A 16,274-nucleotide genomic window follows, 5' to 3' on the forward strand; every position below is an offset into this window, starting at 1 on the left:
ACAGCCTGTCAACTATTGAAACCTATGCTATATTGGGTGGAGGGCACTGTAAAAAGCAAACATTCATGTTTTTTAAGCCGGTCTTTCCCCCACAGATTCGCTTGCATTTCCCCTGCCATGCGGTCTCTTTCTTGAGAGGAACAGTCAGGTCAGGTCCCTTGGTCAAATGTGTGGGTGGAAAACATATGGGGGGGGGGGGCTGCCGAGAAAGAAGGGAATCCCCTGCCCCCATCAGTGGAAGGACTTGTGGTTGCTCCCAGACTCGGAGAGGTGCCCCAAATGCCTCATAGGCGCCCTGACCTACAAAAAGCAGAAGGGGAACAGCAATTTGTGGTTGTTCATTTGCCATTTATTGTTCTGCACATACACCTCATGAGCACCAGGTGGCGATGTCCTCTCACAGAGCAACACCAAGGACTTCACAACACATCGGTTAGTTTTTACATTAGGGCATTCACCTTCCCTCTCCCAGAAAACCCCCACGCAAATGCCAGTGACCACGGACAAGGATAGGGGACAGGCCCCCTCCTGTACCACGCGGGGTCTCCTCCCTCCCCTCTCATGCACACGACAGTGCAATACCAGGATAAGTACTTTTGACCAAGTGTAAAACCACAGAGAAAGTCCAAGTTCTACAAAAGGGCAAGAGAAAGGGTATGAAACACAAAGGCACGCACAACCACATATACACAATTGACCTCTGAGGGACAGGCATCTGACAGAGTTTGTCTGCAATCCCATTTGTCGTCCCTGGGGACTCAGGAAGGGGAAAACCAGGCAGCTGGTGGTCCGGCCATGACAGGCAAGGCATGGGGTTCCCTGTGCAACCCAGGGAACAGAGCAGGAACAACACTGGTGGGGAAACGTCCCGTGTCCCAGGGATCGGTGCTCAGTACCTCCGCTGGCAGGGTGCTCACTGTGCCTGAGACTGTGCCTTTCTAGGCTGGCACAAAGGGCAAAGGGCTGCCTCCCCCCTGCCCCCCGCCTTGCTTGGCACAGCGTGAAAAGGAAATTCAAGATCCTTCTGCCCAGAAAGTCCCACCGAAGGGCAGCACAAGGAGGAGGTACCCCCTGCTGAGCATCCGCAGGGAGGAAAAGAACGAGGGGTACAGACACGGTCGGCATCCTAGGGGTAAGGTCTTGAAGGCATTAAGACTTACCCTCGAAGTGGTATTACCCCTGGCACACCGCCTGCCTGCCTATCCATTCTCTGAGTCCCTTCCTTCTTTTCTCGGCTGTCCCCTTCCCCACCCATACCTTCTGCCCGAGGCAGGGAAATCAGCCTGTCCCCGCTGCCATGGCCAGTTGTCAAACCTCATTTGCCTTCTTTCCCCACCTCCTGCTCCACAGCTGTGTGTTTCTACCCACTGACCCTCGGTCTGTTTCCTCATCCCTGTGGGTGAGAAGCTCAGCAGACACTTGACCCAGGTGCTGAAGGGCAGAGATGGTACTAGGGGTGCAGTGAGGCTCTTCGATGACCTCTGGGACAGGGTGGCCTGGCAAAGGGCACGGTGGGGGGGAGGGGGGGTAGGATATTAAATGCCTCAGCCATGTCTCTTCCGTTGAGTTCAAGTGTTTCCTCCCGACTGGCAGGAAACTGTGCCCTGTGGTGCAGTGGACTCAGGCCCAATCTCCTGGTCCGCTGGTGAGAGAAGATGGTGGCCGGCTGACCTGAGAGCGGAGTTGTCAGGAAGGATTCCTCTCGTCAGAGCTCCCTCTGCTGGAGCCAGTCAGCAACCCGACAGCCATTCAGAGAATAAGGAAAGGCCCAGCACCAGCACCTCCCAAGGAAATGGGCGACACTCAGGTGCATCCACTGGCCACACCAATGTCAAAATGGCTTCAGGCAAACAGCCAGCAGCCATGGAGCCAGCTCTCAGGAAAGCCTGGCTTCAGGTTCTAACTTAAGTACCATTTTTGAAGGTTCTTTTGTTTCCATTTTTCTAGCATCAAAAACCTTCCAAATATTATGAAATATATATGGATATATATACGTCAAACCCCCAAAACATGAGGTATATAAATTCAAATTAGTATCCAGAGGAACTTCCCCCAAACACATAGTTCAAAGAACCCACTTTCAAAGGGGGAATTGGGTTTCCTTTCTTGATCCCCCTTCTCTCCTCCCTGACCCCCAATTCATTCCTTAAGGGAAGTGAAAAGCAAGAGGAATATTGGGGAGGGGACAGACAGAGTCTTGGGACACAACCCAAATGCAGGTTGGACTGGACCATGATGTGGTCCCAACCCTGTTGGGAATGAGCTAAAAAGTCTGCCTCCATGCTCTAGGTCAATCTGTAATAGATGAGGGGCCCAGCCCCCTCTGGGCTCTGATTAGCAAACGTGCATGGAGACAGATCGAAGCCCTCATAGAAACATGACCGGATAGACTGGTTTAGATACGGTCTTGAAAGAGATATAAAAAGGGGTCAGTCCAGTCCTCACCTGACACATCTCCCCAAGCACTGTTCCCTGGGGGCATCTAGAAAGATGCATGATTGTTACCATTTGGGTCCAAGTTTACTGTGGAAATGGGTTGGCAAAGGGTGAAGAAAGTCAAGGAACCGCAGCCTGGCTGTTTGAGCCCCATCAGAGCTGGAGTTTGACAGTTTGCAAAACAGAATGGGAGAACAGGATGGGACTGTCCACCAACCTGGCCCAGTGGTGCACACTCGCGCGCACACACACACACATATGCGCATACATAGATGGCACAGAACCCAGCCTGGGCTCTACTCACAGTGACTTGATGAAACTCATGGAATCTTTGAGCTGGTCTGGGATGAGTTGGGAAGAAGGCTATGGGCTCCTCTCCCTGAGGACAGTTCAGATGCTAAGTGGGATGCAGACTCTGGTCTGATCAGAGAGGGGCTGGAAACATCATGGGATGCCAACCCAGAGAGGAATCCCAGAGTCCGTCCATCCGCACAAGAGAACCAGATGCCTCTTTGGACAGGTCGAAGATGTGAGGAGGGAGGGCCCAGAGAGGCCAAAGACCATTCTGAGAGCCGAGTGTGCTCCCCGAAGCCTTTGCTTCTCTGACCCTCTTGGTGAGAAGTGCTTCCTCGCTGAACACCGAGGCATCGACATCTGATGTCACAGCAATTTAGCGGTTCACCCCTTTGCCCCCCAATCTTGCACAGTGAGAGCTCCTCACCTCCAGAGGAGGAGAGAAAAGCAGAAACTCCGCTCTCAAAGCAGAGTGGAAGCAGCAAGAAGCCAGCTGAGGCATTGAACCTCAGGCTTCACAAGGCCAAGGTATGGAGTGCCCACGCTCTGTCCATACCCTAAGTGTGCTGACCGTGCCCCTACTCAGGGGGGCGGGGGGGGGGGGGTTCTTGCCTACCCAGCACCGAAAACTCCATGGGAACAGACCGAGGATGGCCCTCATCCCATGTCCCCTTTGTGGTGGGTGAGGTTTATGAATGACATCACCTTATTCATCTCCCTCCCCGCTGTGGCCAGGAGGGATGGGGAATGGGGATAGGACAGAGCGGGAAATGAGGGGATTGGGAGGGCATGGCACCAACTTCCACCTCAATTCTCCCACTTCCTGCCCTGTGGTCCCCGCGGCCCCTCCTGGCTCAAAGACCCTCCAGCTCAGTCCTTCTCCTGGGTAGTGCTGTCCTCGGAAATGCCCTGGGCAGCCAGCTCAGCCAGCACATTATCCAGGTAATTGGCATCTGGGTAGCCGTGACCCGTGAGATTAGAGCCAAACTCTGTCTTGTGGTGGACCTCGTTCCAGATGACGGTGTCTGACTCGCCGGTGGTGCTGGAGGTACCGATGGCAAAGATGAGGCGGCGATCCCAGGCCACAAGCAGCAGCTTCAGCACCTGAGCGAGGGGAGGCAGGAGACCAAAGGCAGCCATTCAGTGTTGGTCAGAAACTATGTCTTGATGGTAGGGTCTTCCCAAGGGTCCATGTCTTCTGGCGTCATGATGCCCCCAGCGGCACAGTGAATAGAAAGAATTTGGGGGTGGAGTCAGGGAGCCGCAAGGTAAAGTCTTGGGTCTGTCACCAACTGTGTGACCTTGGGCATATTCTGTCCCCTCTCTGGGCCTTAATTTCCTTACTTACAAAATGGCAACGCTCTGATCTGCTAAATGGTACGAGGGCTTTCATAGCAGTGCCTGGCACCCACACCTCAACAGATGTTAGCTACAGCAGCCTGGCTAAAAGACAGGATCTAGGAATTCGAGGCACTCGCGATCCCAGAGCTTCTGAAGCGTGTCCCCCATTCCCTCCACCGCCCGAATGCAGCATTAGTGCACCCTCAGCTAGTGGTGTGGCAGAGCTCTCCGGTGACATGGTTGAAGTGGGGTGACCTCTGCCAGGCCATTTCACATTCATTTACTCACCTGGTCCTCATAACCACACACGGAGGCAGATCTGGCGGGGGCTACTATTGTCTCTATTTCATAGGTGAGGCCCAGAGAGGTGTTCGGGCTTGAAGAGTGTTCTCATTCAGCTAAATTTTTAAAAAATGGCTGCGGAGCAAGACAAGGGCCTAACACCCTACCCAGCATGAAGACGGCCGATAAAAGTGACCTGGATTCAAAAAAGAATGGCCGTCGACACGCTGTGGGCTGGAGGTGGGGAACTGTAAGAGTGGTAATACCGGGGCGCCTGGGTGGCGCAGTCGGTTAAGCGTCCGACTTCAGCCAGGTCACGATCTCGCGGTCCGTGAGTTCGAGCCCCGCGTCAGGCTCTGGGCTGATGGCTCAGAGCCTGGAGTCTGTTTCCGATTCTGTGCCTCCCTCTCTCTCTGCCCCTCCCCCGTTCATGCTCTGTGTCTCTCTGTCCCAAAAATAAATAAACGTTGGAAAAAAAAAAAATTAAAAAAAATAAATGAATAAAAAAAATAAAAAAAAAAAAGAGTGGTAATACCAACATGAAGTAATGCACATGGTAGAGATGCGATCGACCCTCCCCCGAGGGTTTACTTACTACATAGCAAGCACTGGGTCACGTACCAGTGACAACAACTCGACAAGACAGGTATTCTCCTTATCTCCTTTCTACACACGAAGAAACTCAGAAGATAAAGACTTGCCCTGTTCGTCCAGCTAGTACATGGCAGAGGGCCTAGACTTCAGGACTGCCTGAACTTACAGTCCGTGGTCTGAGTTACTACTCTGTTGACTCTCAGATGTGGATCCATTCAGAATTCATGGGGGAAGATGCTTCTGAACTGTCGGAGAGGAGGGGGGAGATACAGCTGACCCTGAACAACACGAGTTTGAACTGTGCAGGTGCACTACACGTGGTCTTTTTTTTACAGTATAATATAAAATATAATATATATAATACATAAAAATATAAAATATAAATATTTTCACAGTATGATACTTATGATTTTCCTAATAATATTTTCTTTTGCCTAGCTTACTTTATTGTAAGAATACAGTATATCATACACACAACATACAAAATACGTGTTAACTGGCTGCCTATGTTATTGGCAAGGCTTCTGGTCAACAGTAGACTGTTAGTGGTTAAGTTTTGGGGAAGTCAAAGTTATATGTGGATATCAGCTTTGGGAGGATAGAGGTCAGCACCTCTAACCCCTGAGTTGTTTAAGGGCCAGCTGTCCATTAATAGAAAAGGACATGTAGACACAGTACATGAATATGAGCCAAGGCATGTGTAATTATAACAACAGCTGTCACCATGCTGGGCATTTTACAAATGCTACTTTCACTTAATTCTTAACAACATCCTGTCCACACAGATAGAAATTATAACCACTGTTATATGGATCCAGAAACTAAGACCTCAGAATGTTCATCTTTATGCCAGTCCCCACATCTGGTAAATTGCTAAAGTAGGACTCGAACCCAGGCCAGTTTGTCTCCAAAGCCCAGGCTCTTATTACCTCACTGTGCAAGAGCCCAAGGTTAAGGTCCCAGACCAGCAGATGTGAAGGATAAAGGTGAGGAATTAGTGAGAGGGGAAGGTTCAGACCCCCACCATAGTAGGTCTTGAATGCCAAGCTGAGAAGATCGTACTTTGTAAAGAAGGAAGGGAAAGATATCAGAACAATTTTTTGGGTTTTTTTCTACCTTATTTCTTTTCAACAAAAAAGTTTGGTGGTAGAAACTGTACTTTAAGATACTTAACCTGGTGGCAGGTAAAAGATGAAAGTATTTATGGGGCCCCTGGTGGCTCAGCGGGTTAAGCATCAGACTCTTGATGTCAGCTCAGGTCAAGATCTCATGGTTTGTGAGATCAGGCCCCGTGTCGGGCTCTGTGCTGACAGGGTAAAGGCTGCTCGGGATTCTCTCTCTTTCCCTTTCTCTCTGCCCCTCCCCCTGCTCATGCTCTTTCTCTCTCTCAAAATAAACAGATAAACTTAAAAAAAAAAATGTATTTACTAGGTGGGTATGGCAGGATTAGAAAAGGAGTCACGTGGTTTGGCGGGCAGTTCACTGGGAAACAAGCCAGTGGGGTGGTGGCTCAGAGAGAGAGTCCAAGGAGACTACTGTGTCCAATATGGGTCCCAGGGATTCTGGGTATGTCATTAACAAGAGGAGGGAGGCCTGGAAGAGAGGGGGAGCAGCTCTTGGCAAGAAGATTCAAGTTTTAGCAGTAGGACTTCACAGCAGACATGTTTAGCCAGCGGTTGGGACTGTAGAGCTGGGGCTCAGGCACAGAAATATGGCTTGCTCAGGGCTCAGGATCAGGACTGGTCCTGACTTCTAATCTGAGGACCCTGCACTGGGTACATCTTCACCATGTGGTTGATTTTCTCATTGTTCCGCATGATCTGCTTCCTCCTCTGTAACAGAACACCCATGCCCTTTGCCATGTGACCCAAGGGGCTGCCGTGTAGGCAGTTCATGACCCCGTTCCTTGTGTGGTGTTCATGACTTGCTGGGGCCTGTGAAAGGTGAGTAGGAGCGACAAGCTTCCAGCAGCAGCTGTAGTGGGTTCGCACTATTCCACTCGGATTCTCTCTTGCTCCTCTGCTCCCTTCCAGGAGAAGGGCAGAGACCACAGAAAGGCTGCTCCTTCAGCCTGGATTCCAGGACACGGAGCCCCACGGAGCAGACAGAGTGGACTCATAGCAGCCAAACAAGCCATAGCCACTGGCATGCACAGTGCATGAGAGTCAGCATTTGTTGATGTCAGCCTCTGAGACCAAGGTTGTTACCCAGCAGGACCTAGAGAAAGCTAGCTAAAACCCACTTCCGGTCCAGCACTGCACCCCACAAAAAGGGGCATGACACCCCCTTAGATCAATGGTTCTTTTCCTTTTTGAGATAAGGGAAGGTTTGGAAATCCAATCGTTTTCTGGCCTTAGCCACAGAAAAATGAACATAAAGATTTTCATTCTAATTTTACAATTCATAGAACCACTGAGGCTTGAACCATGAATCACTGGGGATCCAGAAACCCAATGATTTTTCCCTCTGTCTTTTGGGAAAGTCATAGAATACAGAAGTACATTAAAAGAAAAGAAAAAAGGTAATCTCCCACAGATTAGGATCCCTGCCCTGGAGCAGTGCCTCTGAAGCTTTAATGTACTGTCAGATCACCTGGGATCTTGTTAAAATGAAGGAGTTTCTAAGGTTCTGCATTTTTTAAAAAAGTGTATTTACCCATTTTAAGAGAGACAGAGAGAGTGCAAGTGGGGGAGGGGTAGAGAGAGAGAGACAGACAGACAGAGAATCCCAAGAAGGCTCCATTCTGTCAGTGCAGAGCCCAATGCGGGGCTTGAACCCACGAAGTCATGAAATCATGACCTGAGCCGAAGCCGGATGCTTAACCAACTGAGCCACCCAGGTGCCCCGAGGTTTGGGCTTCAGTGGTTCTACAAATTGTAAAATTAGAATAAAATCTTTATGTTCATTTTTCTGTGGCTAAGGCCAGAAAATGATTGGATTTTCAAAACCTTCCCTGATCTCAACACCAAGCTTCTAGGTGTTGTCACTGGTGCTGGTCCCAGGACCATCTGCTAAGCAGCAAAGGCCCCTGGGAAAGGATCCTAAAATAGATAAATTATTGCCAGTGCTATCCAGGAGAGGAAAAAGCCCTGCCCCAACTATCCTGCAAAAGAAAACATTCTAATCGTCCCCACCTTAACCTACAGTTGACTCAAATATGACCTTGTTACCATGTGCGTCTGTGGTAAAAAGAGACTCAGCTCTTTAGCCTGTGCACAGCAGGAAGCAAAACTTGGGGCCCTGACACAGAAGCAAATCCTACCCCCAAGCCCCCCAAACCCCCGTTCTTACTTTTCTCCCTTTCTCGCTGTCTGGAAGGTAACAATGTCTTGGGAAGCCACGGGCGCTGAAACTCTTCCCAGGATTCGGGTGTTCCGGCCCCTGAAAGCAGAAAGGAAGTCAGCGAAGGGCATTTTTCAAGATGTTTTTAATGAAGGGGTGCAGACCATGCGTGACTAATTCAAATAATGATGACAATAATAACGGTCAAAGCGTCTGGACAGAGAACAGATCCCAAAGCAGTGATAGCAGTGGTTTCCCGCCTGTTTTGGAGTCATTAGACCTGCGTTTGGACCCAGAGCGGCCACCTCCCGATGTGTCAGCTGGGGCCCTCTCTTGGGGTGTGGGTTCCCCCATCCATCGAATGGGGAGAGTGTGAAGGCTAAAGTGAGCTTGGCACCGCAGTGCATAGTAAGAGCTCAGTAAACGTTCATCATCATCATCACCGGGGGGGGGGGGGGGGGGGGGGGAGGGGGGGGCTCTGGCCACGGGCTCTTTTGTTTTACAAAAGAGGAAAACTTCAGCCTAGAGAGGTTACAGGGCTTCTCCAATGTCAATGGCTTTGCCAAAATTTAAGCCCAGGCTTCCTGAGGCACATGATGAACTTTTTCCCTCTAAAGTACTCAGAATAACAAAAGTGCCTCTGAGCCAGGAGCCTTGGAGTCATCTTTATCCATTCATCCACTGATGTGCATGTAGGGTCTTGGCTATTGTGAATAATGCTGCAGTGAACTCGGGGGTGCACTGATACCCCAATTCAGCAAGCAAGCAGGGACAGAAACTGATGCAGAATTTAGCCAGAAGCCAGGCTTCCTAATCAGGATCCACAGGCCCCCATGAGAAGCTCATGAAAAGTGAGGGATTTTTCTCCCAGAACCAATGCATCTATCCCCCACCCCAACCCCTTCCCACCCCAAACAGAAATGTTTGTCTATAATTTCTGAGCATCCCTGACCCCCTGAGGGTCTGTGGAGCCATTTAAAAAATCCCTTCTAGATGAAGCCAATCTAATATTGATAATTCCATGCAGCTCCTAGCACAAGCTCTCACACAAATGGTAACTGTGCTGTGGCTGAAAAAAATGAGTCAAGGAGTGAATGAGTGCATGAATGAATGAAGAAACTATAAGAAAACACAGACTTTTCATTTTTTTTCTTATAGTGGATGGTGGTTCCAGACTGATTTTTTAGAAGTTTATTTATTTATTTTGAGAGAGAGAGAGGGAGAGCAGGGGAGGGTCAGAGAGAGAGAGAAAATCCCAAGCAGACCCTGCATGTCAGTGCAGAGCCTGATGCAGGGCTCAAACTCTGGAACTGCGAGATCATGACCTGAGCTGAAACCAAGAGTCAGACACTTAACTAACTGAACTTACCCAGGCACCCATCCTTCCCAAACTGAGTTTTAAATCCTGTGATTTAAAAAGATTTTTAATAGCATGGCTCAAGATCATCTATCCTTTCCAAATTGAACATCTTAAGCGCAATACAGGAGAAGGGAAATATACCCCTGGGCTGAGAGAGGTAACAACGTCTTCTTGGAGATGCAGGACGTGACAGTTCTGAATTTCATAGTCCCATGAAATCAAAGCACATTTACAACACGCTCACGGCCACAGCTGTTTGTAAGCCAGACTGCCCAACTCCAGAGATGATTCCCAGCACGGCTCTGCCTGCGCCTCACCCTCCTGGGACTTGCCCGTCTGCAACACAGACACCCGCCTGGCGCTGACTCCAGGAGGCTGTCTGCTCCCTGCACGTCGCCAAGTGGAGCAGTCACGACTCTGCCTCCTCTAGATTGGAGACTCGTTCTCTGAAGTGAAGGCAGAACTCCAAGTTCTCGATTCCTCTTGGAAACCCCAAGCCCTTGTGGTCTCTGGAGTCTCCAGGGACAGGGACGGACACAGCACTGAGGGGTCCTGCTACTGACTCGCAAGGGGTGGTCTACAGAGTGGCTGCACTGACTGCAGAGAGATGCGTTTCCCTTGGTGTAAGCTTGAGTTTTCCTGGACGATCCGTGATCCATGGCGTCTACACAGGCAGCAAGCGGCCCCTCAACACCACCCCTCCCACCCCCTCAACCCCCGTGCTGGCTCTCCATTCTTTAGTCCCAGAGGCTGGGAAAAGAATCTCCTGCAAAATGGTTGCCCCGCCCTGATCTTTGCCCTACTTCTCACCAGGGATCAGACACCGGCTGTCTCTCCCGACTCCCCGACTCCCATATTGTCAGTCTTGTCCCTACCATCCCAACTGGCTGCCTCCAGTCATTCCAGAAGGTCGCAGCTGCCCCCACCTCCAACCACATCTCCCTCTCCCTCATCCTCCGCACCCTCCTTGTTCAGGCCCCATGACCAGAATGGTCTCCTAACTGGTCTATCAGGTCACCCCTCACTCCTCCGCCAGGCTGACCTTCCCAAAGTGCAGTCCCAACTACACAACTTCCCAAAATGCTGGTCGCGTCCAGCAGTGAGCTGGACAAACAAAGCCTGACAAATAAAGCTGCAGCCCTCACCATGCTGGCGTCCTTCCATGGCCTGCCCACAGTCCTCCTTCACTCTCTGCTCCTTCAAGCACCCTCCTCCCATCCCCCACCGTCGCAAGTACCCAAATTAAACTCTTCCTTGTGGCCCACCAACACCCCTGCTTCCTCTCCGCCACAACTCTGCTGTGTCCTCCCACTAAAAACCTTCTCCTCCATTTCTTTATGGCTCTCAAGGTTCAACTACTGGTGCCCTGCACCAGAAAGTCTCCTCAGACCCTCCCAGACAGACAGACATAAGCCTTCTTCTTCTTTACCCGGACAAGTAGCTTGCTCACATAATGCCAGTCACCGGGCACTGAGCCCCTGACCACCGTGCCCAATACCACAGCATGCACATACAAATGTTCACTCCCATTCTTACAAAGCCCCCTGCACAGGAGGTTCCCAGCTGTAGGGATGAAAAAACCAAGGGGCACCCGGGTGGCTCAGCTGGTTAAGCATCCAGCTTTGGCTCAGGTCACGATCTCATGGTTTATGAGTTTGAGCCACGCATTGGGCTCTGTGCTGACAGCTTGGAGCCTGGAGCCTGCTTCAGATTCTATGTACCCCCTCTCTGTCTGCCCCTCCCCCGCTCAGGCTCTGTCTTTCTCTGTCTCTCAAAAATAAACGTTAAAAAAAATTAAAAAAAGAAAAAAGAAACCGAGCTCAGAGAGGTCTGGTGGTTGTCCAAAGTCCCAGCCAATACAGAGTCAGCCAGGATTCAGAACCCAAGTGTCTTCAGACTTTGAAGACCTCTTGTGTTGCCCCCCCGACCCCCCACAGCGTTTATCTATGGTGCACATTATGTTGTGTTCTATAGTTCGGTGATGTAGACTTATTTTCTCTGACTGGCTGGTAAGTCCCTCCAGGAATAACCATATTTTTCTTTAAATTATTTTACAGACTATCTCACCTGCTCCGGTTTATTTCTGCCACATCTCTTATCGCTAGCTGGCAATACCTTGCTTATGTATCTGGGCATTGACTTCCTCATCCCGCTAGAATGGGGGCCTCCGAGGAGAAAAGACTGTGTCTGCTTTGCTCACCTTTGCTTCTCCAGCACCTAGAACATGCCTGGCCCATAATCCATCCTCCAATGTTTGTTAAATAAGAGACAAAATGGAAGAAGGCAAGGAGGAGGGAGGAAGGAAGGGTGAACTGATAAATAGTTGCCAAATAAACGAATCCTAGATCAGTTAAAAAATCTTCAATGTGTGAAGGAAGGGGCACATTTGTATTTACTGTCAGGAATAAGGTTCAATTTGTTCCTTAGGGCTGTCTTTCAAAGAATCAAAAGAGGAAAGAAATGCCCACAAAAATCAAAGCCAAGGGACATCTATCGAATTATAAATGCAAATATCATTTGACAAAGAAATTCTACTTCTGGAAAATTATTCTACAGATATACTCACATGCATACAAGGTTATCTGTTACAGTATTATTTGTTGTAGTAAAAAGATTGGAAGCAATCCATATGCCCATCAAGTGGAGACTGCTGAATATAAATTAGGGTGCACATATACTATGGATTCTCACCCAGAGCCAAGAAGGAACGAAGAAGCTCCCTCTATACCAACATGGGAAGATCTACAAACTATATTGTTAATTGAAAAATCCATGGTGCAGAACAATGTCTAAACTGTCCCCCTCTGTGTACCAATGGGAGAGGTGCAAACAGTCTTTGCTGCACATGCACGGAGAATCCTGGGGGACACGTAAGAAGGTAAGAACAATGGTGGAACGCGGGGGCAGGAGGTGAAACCGGGTGGACGGAGAAAAGGAAACTTTTCACAGTATAAAATTATCTTATTTCTCTCCGGCTGCTGTAATGAGACACCACAGACTGGGTGGCTTAAACAACAGAGATCTATTTCTCACAGTTCTGGAGGCTGGGAAGTCCAAGGTACCAGCAGATCCAGTGTCGGGTGGGCGCCCACTTCCTGGTTCATAGACTGCTGTCTTCTCCCTGTGGCCTCGATTCGGGAAGGGATGCGGGGCCTCTCCGGGGGCTCTTTTACAAGGGCACCCATCCTGTTCACGAGGGCCCCACCACATAACCTGTTCAGTTTCACGGAGTCCCAGCTGGAGAGGAACTTGTACATGGGGGTCTCTCCCACCTCTGATTTAGATGGTATGTAGGTGAGTCCTCGGATTTAGACTTTAAAGTTGATGCTGGAATGAGTTGAGACTTTGGGGACTATTGGAACAGAATGTATTTTGCAAGCAAGAAGTACAAGAAGTAATGGACTGCTATAAACTGAGAGTCTGTATCCCTCGGAAATTAACAAGTTGAAATCTAACCCCCAAGATGATGGTATTTGGAGGTTGGGTCTTGGGTGGGTGATAAGGTCATGAAGGTGAGCCCTCATGAATGGGATTAGTGCCCTCGTAAGAGAGACCCCAGAGAGCTCCCTCACCCCTTCTGCCATGAGGACACAGCATAAAGATGTCCGTGACCTAGGAAGCAGGGGCTTACCAGATAGTGAATCTGCCAGCACCTTGAGCTTGGACTTCCCAGCCTCCAGAACTGTGGGAAATAACTTTCTGTTGTTTAAAAGCTACCCAGTCTGTGATATTTTCTTGCAGCAGCCTGAACAGATTAAGACAAACATATTACCGGGGCACCTGTACAGCTTAGTTAGTTAAGTGTCCAACTTCGGCTCAGGTCATGATCTCACAGTCCGTGGGTTCGAGCCCCGCATCGGGCTCTGTGCTGACAGCTCGGAGCCTGGAGCCTGCTTTGGATTCTGTGTCTCCCTCTCTCTCTGCCCCTCCCCCCTCGTGCTCTGTCTCTGTCTCTCAAAAATAAATAAACATTAAAGAAAAAAGACAAACCTATTGCCTGCAAACACTGAAACTTAAAAAATAAGTAAATAAAAGCCCGTGGCTGACTCGGGAGCACCTGAATGCCAGGAGGGATGCTGTAGATGATCCGGATGGTTTTGCAGTCGGGGTGGCCGGGCAGGGAGTGAGGGATGAGGTGGTACTCCATCTTCCCCGGAGGCTGGGTGCCTGTCTTCACCCCATAAATGGTCTTACAGGTTGGACACTGCAAACTTCCGTCCTGAGGGCACAAGGCAGGAACAGCCAGGTTGGGAAACAGTTTTGGCAACACACCCCTAACCCCACCTAACCCTGGAAGGGGACAAAGATAAAAGGCCAGGGGGACAAAATGCACCCAAATAAGTAAATTCCACAAATTAGCTCCATACTAAGGGCCATGCAAGAGAGACCCCCCATCCTTGAAAGGCAGAGCAGCTCATGTGGGCAGGGAACATACACAGGGAGTCATTATCCAACCATGAAGTACCAAACAACAAAGCACTAGGGAGCAGCCTCTGCCCAACTGCTGAGCATCACAATCCTGATGAAGCTTGCTGGCAACAAAGATGCTTGGACCCCACCCCAGGCCACCAAACTGGATGGGGCGGGGGGGGGGGGTGCTACAGAAAGTAGCAGTGAAGATTGAGAACTTTGGATTGGATTCTCAGCTCTACCATCTACCTGCTGGGAGACCTGGAGCAAATCGCTTAACCTCTCTGGGTCTCGGCTTTGTAACAGAACAAGGAAAATAATAGTATCTATCTCACTGGGTTGTTGGAAGGATTGAATTAGAGAACCCACAGGAAGTGCTGACCACTAAGTCGTGTCTCTAACTGTTATTAGTACTTTTATGACCCCTAAGGCTCATACAGGTTTAGAAACCACTGCTCTGAAAAGAGAAAGTGGGTGTCGTGTGCCCGAGTAGATGAAGCTGACTTTAAGAAAATGGTCCTTAAAGAAGAGCTCTGGACTGGTTTTGAAGGATTGAGGACAAGGTCTGCACAAGCAACGAGGGAGGGAATGAGTTGTTAGGGAAGGTGTTTTAAATCTTACAACAGACTTTACATCTTGTTTCACATAGGCCTTGCCTGATATCAGCTTTAAAGGAATATTAGCCTTAGTATTTATTATTAGCCCTAAAAATGATTCCCGGGGCGCCTGGGTGGCTCAGTTGGTTGAGCGTCCAACTTCAGCTCAGGTCATGATCTCACAGTTTGTGAGTTTGAGCTCCGCATCGGGCTCTGTGCTGGCAGCTCAGAGCCTGGAGCTTGCTTTGGATTCTGTCTCCTTCTCTCTCTGCCCCTCCCCACTTGTGCTCTGTCTCTCAAAAATAAATAAATATAAAAAAAATTTTGTTTTAAATGGTTCCCATTTTGGGGCGCCTGAGCAGTTGAGGTCATGATCTCCTGGTTTGTGAGTTCAAGTCCCACCTCTGTCTCCCTCCCTCTCTGCCCCTCCCTCCCCCTCAAATAAATAAATATTTAAAAAAAATTATTCCCTTTTACAGAGAAGAAAACTGAGGCACAGCACCATTAAAGGACTTGGACACTAGTTAGGGCTTGGTCCTCAGCGGTCTGTACAAAGCCCACGGCTCAGTGGCTGTGTTGGGGCGCAGGACAAGACTCTGGATGCAGATATATAAGGGGCCTTGGCTTCACACTGGGACCCAGTGAGGCGTGGCCTGCACGGCTGGGAGGAGACCTTGTTCCCAGGCTTTCCAGAAGAAAGTGGGTGAGAAGGAAGGCGTGGGCAGGGAGCCATGTGTGCAGAAAAGGCTGTCACACAGCCAGGAGAGAAGTTCTCCAGGACATCTGCACCATTTCAGGAGGACAGCGATCCTCTGTGGAGCTATTTGGGGACCTTCAGCTCAAGCTCTACTAATGTTAAAGGAGTAACTTGCATTCAGGGCAATGGAGAAGGTTACTTCATGTGGTCAACGGGACAGGAACCCAAGGCTTGGGGCCAAGAACCAGGGTTCCACCTTCTGCTCTCGCCTTAACTTGCTTCATGGCCTTGGGAGAACCACTGCGTTTCTCTCTGGGTCCTTTCGTTTCCTCTTCTGTGTGAAGAAAATTTTAAACGGCATGCTTCAAAGTATTAGTGCAAAGAGGAGCTAGATTGTTCTTGAAAATAGTCGTCAAAAGGAGAATGAACGTGCTAAAAAATCCCTTTAAATCCAAAATAACCTCTTAAAATACAAAGCCCCAATGAAACCTTTTAACCTAGGGTCAGGAAAGTGAAAACCAGTTCAGACCGCATCATCCATCAGTGACTGAGCATGGGCTCTCTGAGACAAAGGTCCCAAGGTCAGCCCAAGGTCAGCACTCTGGGAACTTCAATCACAGGGCTATATAAAGATGAAGGGAAAAAAAATTATACCTATAATACCAAGGAGATATCCATTTGACTAATAATGGTAATAATGCCCTGGAAAGTAGGTATTGTTTTATCTCCATTTTCCAGATGGAAAATGAAATCTCAGAGAGATTGAAAATCTTGCCCACAATCACTCAGTTACTAGAGCCAGGGTTCAAGCTTGGGTCTGCTGACTCTCTCCTCTCCTCTTTCCCACAGCAGGAGAAGTACAGAGCAGACCACGAAAGGCAGACTTTTTGGGGGGAGGGGATGAGTAAGAAGCTGGGGACATCAGGGAAACCTCAAATTCTGCTGCGATCCAAGCAGGGTCTGGAGAAGCAAGTAGGATTTG

The 16,274-nt window shown here is 49.4% G+C and overlaps 1 protein-coding gene across 2 annotated transcripts in view; it reads right to left on the reverse strand.

The window, feature by feature from the left end:
* Positions 1–327: 327 nt before the first annotated feature.
* Positions 328–16,274, reverse strand: part of DTX4 (deltex E3 ubiquitin ligase 4) — a 37,404-nt gene continuing 21,457 nt past the window's right edge. For both annotated transcript variants that reach the window (XM_086677325.1, XM_086677324.1), the window contains exons 7-9: positions 13,647–13,808; positions 8,239–8,328; positions 328–3,834 (exon numbers count right to left, since the gene is read on the reverse strand). In XM_086677325.1, coding sequence (XP_086533451.1) covers positions 3,601–3,834; positions 8,239–8,328; positions 13,647–13,808 — 486 coding nt within the window. In that variant the 3' untranslated portion in view covers positions 328–3,600. The remainder of the gene's footprint in view (positions 3,835–8,238; positions 8,329–13,646; positions 13,809–16,274) is intronic.

The sequence above is a fragment of the Puma concolor genome, chromosome D1, assembly GCF_028749965.1.
Source record: "Puma concolor isolate L17-30 chromosome D1, mPumCon1.1.hap2, whole genome shotgun sequence".
NCBI classification, from domain to species: Eukaryota; Metazoa; Chordata; class Mammalia; order Carnivora; family Felidae; genus Puma; species Puma concolor.